General features: G+C 36.7%; 1 protein-coding gene across 1 annotated transcript; it reads right to left on the bottom strand.

Moving 5' to 3' along the window:
- Nucleotides 1-1,117: 1,117 nt before the first annotated feature.
- On the bottom strand, nt 1,118-4,148 carry LOC130550340 (uncharacterized). The gene is made up of 6 exons (XM_057327781.1): nt 3,964-4,148; nt 2,364-2,414; nt 2,246-2,290; nt 2,104-2,168; nt 1,859-2,003; nt 1,118-1,696 (listed from the first exon to the last, which is right to left on the bottom strand). The coding sequence occupies exons 2-6, from the start codon at nt 2,370-2,372 to the stop codon at nt 1,319-1,321; spliced, it is 642 nt and encodes a 213-aa protein (XP_057183764.1). The 5' UTR covers nt 2,373-2,414; nt 3,964-4,148; the 3' UTR covers nt 1,118-1,318.
- Between the last annotated feature and the right edge of the window lie 3,006 nt (nt 4,149-7,154).

The following is a 7,154-nucleotide window of genomic DNA, read 5'->3' as shown; positions in this document are numbered from 1 at the left end:
CTGCCACAAATACGTCTAGATGATGTACAACGTCTTGCAGACAAATTTTCGCTAGAGAAAGGATATAAATGCTTCGTTGAACAGTACCTGTCTGATTATGAAGATAAGTGTTTTGTTTTCTTTTTGTGTTAGCGAAGGTGCTAGGATAAGTACTTGAATACGTGTTCTGTCAGTTTTTTTTCTCACTGTTGTTAAATTCCAGCGCGACGGCAAAACGGAAGTTCTTCTTCTTGTTTGTTGCAAGACGGAACTTATTGTTTGTTATGATACACTGCTTTGCAAAAAGGCGGAAGTTAAGTGACGTCATTGTGAAAAGGGCGTATTGACCCCTAGTGGACTAGGGCACTTTTCTCGCGCATGCGCTGTTGTACGCATCACGTCCGCGTGTGCTACCCGATCCGTCCCGGAAACAAGATTTGTTCCGCGCATGCGCGAAACTGACGTCACTTCCTGTCTGAAATAAATCGAAACACTTTACGGCAGTTTCGGGTATGTAGGCTATGTGGCTACCCGATCCGTCCCGGAAACACGATTTGTTCCGCGCATGTGCGAAACTGACGTCACTTCCTGTCTGAAATAAATCGAAACACTTTACGGCAGTTTCGGGTATGTAGGCTATGCCGTGACTGCTGTTGTTTTACACTCGGAGTTTAATATATACATTTTTTTATACATTTTGTATTACATTTATTAATAAATGTATTTATTATATCTGTATAAGTTTCTTTTTTCTTAATTTGTTTCTTACAATGCTTTGAGATATTTCCTGGCTTGTTAAATTGTTGCTGAATTATAATGCATGTTTGTTTTAAGGTGGTCATAAAAAATAACTACCGGATATGTGGCACAAATGAACTTCATTGAATTAAATAAATGGTCAAATTAAACTGAATTGTTTAAATTTGCTAGACACAATTTGGAAAATACAGATGTGCATACTATGTGTTTTCTTTCTATTCATTTTCTAAAGATAGGTTCTACATAACTGTTCTAGATATTTAACTGCATTTAAGAAACACACAGAATACAGTTATATATATATTCTTTCAATTTATTTATACATTTGTTCCATTCCTCACTCACACACACGCACGCACGCTCGCTCACTCACTCACGCACACTCTCACTCACTCACGCACATGTCTGGTTTACTATCTCCGTGGGGACAGTCCATAGGCGTAATGTTTTTTATACTGTACAAACTGTATATTCTATCCCCTACCCATAAACCTAATGATCATAGAATACTTTTTGCATTTTTAATTTAAAAAAAATTATTGTTCTGTACAATTTATTAGCTTTTTTGCCCATGGGGACCTCAATTTTGGTCCCCACGGTGACACGAGTCCCCATGTGTTGGTGTGCATTCAGGTTTAGGTCCCCACCGGGATATACAAACATGAACGCACACACTACATATCTCTTTGTAGAACAGAGCATTGACCTTTAGGCCTTGGTCATCAACACAGTACGACAAAAATGTTTCCATGTCTTCTTGGTAATGAAATATAAACAAAAAGGCATCCTTCGCCTCAGAGAATTGACCCCCCAAGAGGTTCTTGATGGCATTTTGTTGATCACCCCTGTTCATCTGCAAAAAGGCAGGCTCTGTCACCTCCCCACGGAATAAGTGTCTGTGATTCTGTACCCAGTACCACGCTGTATTTAGGTCTCGGACAATGGTTGGCTGCTGCACCTATTGAAGTAAATGAAGTTTATGCTTCATTCTAATTGGTTGACTAATTAAATGGCCTATAGTCATTTATTCCTTACATAGTAAAATGGCACAACAGTTATACTATTTATTCAGCAATCATGCAAATGCTTCATGTATAACCACTACTGTATAATCATTAACCTTATCAATGTCCTTGTCATCCACAACTCTTCTGCTGGGTGACAGTTTGGTGGTGGTGAATTTCGACACCCTAAACATAGGCTCAACGATCCCCTGAAGGAGTTGGGATGCTTCTTCGGTCCAGTTTGCAAACCTCTGTCCATGCCTTTGAAAATATATGTAAATGTATATGAACTCTATGTAATAGCTTTAGCTAACTTAATACAGCCAAGATACTGAAATTGTATCTGTAGAATCTATCATACCCTTCTAGGCAAAATCTTTCCATGAGGTTAATGCACCACCACTGGCGAATCAATGGCACCTCCTCCTAAAACACACAAACACACAAAAAAATGTACACATACCAGTAATTAAATGACATACTTGTGTGAAAATCCAGCTTACCTCTGTGAATGTTAAGGGACATGATGTGCAGATGCTGAGAGCATACTGTGAAACACAAATAACACTGTAAGACGTAGGTTTTATTATCTAACAGCTTTGATAAATTAAACATTCTTACCATCAGCATGTAGACACCACAAGAATCCCCACTGGACTGTTGAGGAAAAAACTGGAAAAGGAAAAGTGCATCCACAGTTAGTTTAAAAAACAACTGCAATTTTTAGTTAAGGGATGATGTACAGGCAGCAGGTTGTTATCGCAGAATAAAGCCTGACAGTGTGATAAAGACTGGGTTACCATGTGTTATTAGTTTTGTGTGCTTGTTATCTGGGAATATCAAACCTTGGAATGTTTCAACTGGTCAATCAGAATCAAGTATTCCAGAGCACAGTGTAATAGACATGTTTAGTTATATACATACAGTGGCTTGCAAAAGTATTCATCCCCCTTCATTTTATTCACATTTTGTTATGCTGCTGCCTTATCTTAAACTACTTTAAATGATATATTTTTTACATTAATCTACACTCCATGCACAATAATGACAAAACAAAAAACTGATTTCTGACAGCTTTGCAAATTTATTAAAAATAAAAAACAAAAATAAGTACATTGCATAAGTATTCACACCCTTTTCTGGGACACTTGAAATTTTGCTCAGAAGCATTAGTTTTGCTTCTTAATGTTTATACACTTCGAGTGGAGTTAACCTGTGCCAAATTCAATTGAATAAGTATGATTTGGAGCGGCACATACCTCTCTATAAAGTGTGCAACAGCTGAAAATGCATATCAAAGTAAAAACCAAGACATGAGGTCAAAAGAACTGCCAGTAGAGCTTTGAGACAGGATTGTATCAAGGCACAGATCTGGGGAAGACTTCTGAAAACAATCTGCTGTATTGAAGGTTCACAGAAGCATGTAGCCTCCATTTATCCTCAATGAAAGAGGTTTGGAACCACCAGATCTCTTACTTGAGCTGACCTCCTGTCCAAACTGAGCCATCGATGAGGAAGGGTCTTGGTTAGAGCGGTGACCAAGAAGCTGATGATTACTCTGGTTGAGCTCCATGATCATTTATGGAGATGGGAGAAACTTACAGAAGGACAAACATCACTGCAACACTCCACCAATCTGGGCTTTATGGCTTAGTGGCCAGACTCAAGCCTTTGCTCAGTGAAGACACATGGAAACTTGAAATATGCAAAAACGTACTTCAACGAATCTTTCAAACTGTCAGGAACAAGATATTCTGGTCTGATGAATCTCAGATTCATGCATCATGTCTGGAGAAAAACAAGCACTGCTCAACACCTGTACAATACCGTCTCAACAGTAAAGTGTAGTGGAAACAGCATCATGATGTGGGGTGTTTCTCAGCTTCAGGGACTGTACACAAAATACGGAGATAATGATCATGAAAACCTAGCCCAGAACATTCAGAACCTCGGACAGGGCAGAAGGTTTATTGGTAATGTAATGTAATTGTAATGGTTTTAATGGTAAAAGCTAATGGTTCATAGTAGTATTTTAATGTAAACCATTAGCATCTCTGTGAAGGTTTCTATCGTTTTCTTATTCTATAAGGGAATTTAACAAGTACAGTTAATGTAGCTCGATATTTTAAACATAACTTTGTAAATTAAGCACATGACCCAGGTTGTAACAGATTGTCAGTTCTCCTTTTAATTATAAAATCGCTTAACGCAACTTAATTACCTTTGATGATAAAATTCGAAGACGCCCGGTTCACCTTCCGACGCTCTGTAGGACAGTCAGGAATTTCTCCTTTTAAGAGAAATTTTTGAAGTCTTTCATAAAATGCAAAGGAATCCATACCGCTGTCACACACATTGAAAGGGGTTTGGCTGCACGACGTAACCGAGCTGGTCCCAGGTCGAGAAGACTGTCGTAAAACGTCGCCGATAACAGGAAGTGACGTCAGTTTCGCGCATGCGCGGAACAAATCGTGTTTCCGGGACGGATCGGGTAGCCACAGCCACATTCCCCAAAAAATGGGCTGCACGCGGACGGGGTGTGCGGACGACCGCGGACCCTCCTGATGACGAAAATTACGTCATGCAGGCAGCGCACGGGCGGACGTACCATACCTGCTCCCTTAAGCTGTCAGCCACAGATTGTTCCAAACCTGTATAAATGTATTTGTTCCGCTAAACACAAGAAGAATGTCAGTAAACAAACAGATCTCATCCCCCAATGACTCCCATATTATTGATTTTCCCTACTATGGCAGTAAGTGGGTGATGAGAACTGTTTGGTTACTGACATTTTTCCAAATATCTTTCGCTGTGTGCAGCAGAGCAAAGACATGTATACAAGTTTGGAACAACCTGAGGATGAGTGACAGAATTACAGCGCCACATGCTGATTTGGTGTGTATAGGCTACTACATCGTTTTGAGTCGGTTTCAGTGGTTTCGTGTGTACAGCCAATCTGTATATTTTCTGAAATGATGATGTCATCAATTTAACAATTTACAGTTTCTAACAATCCAGCATAGTTTTTATTTCAGTTAAATTTCATTAATACACCTTGCATAGAGAAAATCTTGCAATAATACCAAGTATTTAAATATCATATGCAAGAAATGGCACGTGCACACCATAAAAGCATAACATTTCTGTGTCTGTTTCAATTTACCAAAGTATGTGTAATTTAAGATATTGTAAGTTTATATTGCTGTATTGCAAGGGAAGATATGCCGACAGCTCAGGACATCAGGAGGTGTAGAAAAACTGCATTGGGATTTTCACATACACCGCATGTGCAGTGCCCAAGGGGTCTTTCATTTGATAAAAGCGTCTACCAAATGCATAAATGTAAATGTGAAAGGGAATGTCATACTGGAAAGAAATGCAGCTTTGTGCATTTACAATCATTCCATTTGTATGATTTTTTGTTTGATAAATGCACTTCATATTTTGTCAATTTTAAGCATGATTTGAAAAACGCAAAAAAGTGACTGCGAAAAACTGTAAATTATACATTTGTCAAAAAGCTACAAAACTATCATAACTATATTTTAAAAGGGTTTCAGCATGGTGAATACAGTGGATTTTAGTGTAAAATATTGCTGAACTACAACATCACCGAATGACTAAAAACGTAAGTGTAAATTTAAACAAAAAACAAACTATATGTAGCTATTTATAAAAACAAACAAATAAATAAATAAAGTATTTTCTAGTCATACTAATAAACACAAAACAGACCTGTACCTGTACTAGTACCATTTGTCCAGCAGAGGAAGCTAGTGCATCATTTGTTTCAGAATATTTGTAATGTGAAGCTTTACACTTTAGAATTTAGAATTTTAGACTATAAAACTCATGGTAACTGCACTGCTTAATGGAAACAAAGACAAGATGGACAGACAGACATAGATCTTTACATAATTGTATGATCTGGTTTTAAGTAAATTAAACAGATAACCGTACAAAAAAGAAAAAAAATCTACTGTATGTCTATTGGGTAGTATTTACTCATTGGCTATTAGGCTGTACTCAGTCCTAACACTCTAAAGCCTTCAAAGAGAAGGTTTATTAATCTGCTTTAGTCGTGAAACAAAGACTTCAAAGACCCAGCACAAGTTTTTTCAATTTTATTTGTCTCCAGGAGTGTGTACACTTTTTTTAAATTGGTTTGCTTATAGTCAATATGTCTTATGTACAGCTGCTTTGTAACAATGAAAATTGTAAAAAGCGCTATATAAATAAAGTTGAGTTGAGTACACACATTACTCCTCAGATTTAGTCCAGATTCATAGAAGTCTAAACCCGTTAAAACCTTTAATCTCTTTCCCATTTGTACAGATGTGCACAGCATGCTCTTGCTGTAATAAACACAGGGGGAGAGTTTGAACAAGGCTAGCATGATGAGGTTTCCCTCATCTGTAAGTCGCTTTGGATAAAAGCGTCTGCTAAATGACTAAATGTAAATGTAAATGTAGCAGGAGAGATCTGTCAAGGTGTCACCCAACCACGAACACATCCACAGCTGTTTATCTGAAATGTAGTGCCAGGGGGGTGTAGCATTACCCCATTACTACCAATCTCCATCTATACATCTTTTGGTGTGTGTGAACCACTTTTTTGTTTAAACCTGATGGCTCATAAGTTTTACTGTATTTAATGTATATGCAGTTCTTCTGTGAGATAGGGGTATTATTAATACACGGTATAGTGTCATTTATTATCTACAGTACATAAACAATTTAAATGTCAAATACAATTCTGTACAGAGACCTTAGCTGTGAACTGTGACATAATGCATTGACTCAATAAATCAATGTTTTATTAACTTTTATCTAATTATCACACACTTTTATCCAAGTGGCATTTTTAGTCATTGCTGTTTATGAGTATATTTACACTAGGCATATGTACAATAAAAAGTATCTAACCTAATTGTTTCCTATCAATCTAAATTGTTAGAACACATATATAATAAATGGATTTAAATTTATGCCTTCTTATTAAAAAGTAAAAAGAAGATTTAATTTAATAATGAATTTTCCCCTACAAATAACAATATTATTTAACAAATATAGTTTTAAGTTCAATATCTTTAATTGTTTGCATTTCTGAAATAACTTTATCATTTACAAAAATAAGTTGTAAACTTTCAAAAACCGACTAAATAAAGAGTTTACTGAATAAAACTAATGAATTACTGCTTTCTCTATGCCTGTTTTTGTAGATTCTTGGCATGTTACAATTGCCTTTCAATGTCAAACATGTTAGGAGATTAGGGACTACAGTTAGAGAAGTATATAATCCGGTGTAAATAATGTTGTTTTTTTTATCAGAGAAGGATTTAGTGTATACTTTGGTGTACACTGTTCCTCTCAAATAAACTCAGTTTGCTCAAATAAACATGATAAACTACAG

The sequence above is a fragment of the Triplophysa rosa genome, unplaced genomic scaffold, assembly GCF_024868665.1.
Source record: "Triplophysa rosa unplaced genomic scaffold, Trosa_1v2 scaffold291_ERROPOS121282, whole genome shotgun sequence".
Lineage (NCBI taxonomy): Eukaryota > Metazoa > Chordata > Actinopteri > Cypriniformes > Nemacheilidae > Triplophysa > Triplophysa rosa.
This window is presented reverse-complemented; position numbering and strand designations above follow the sequence as displayed.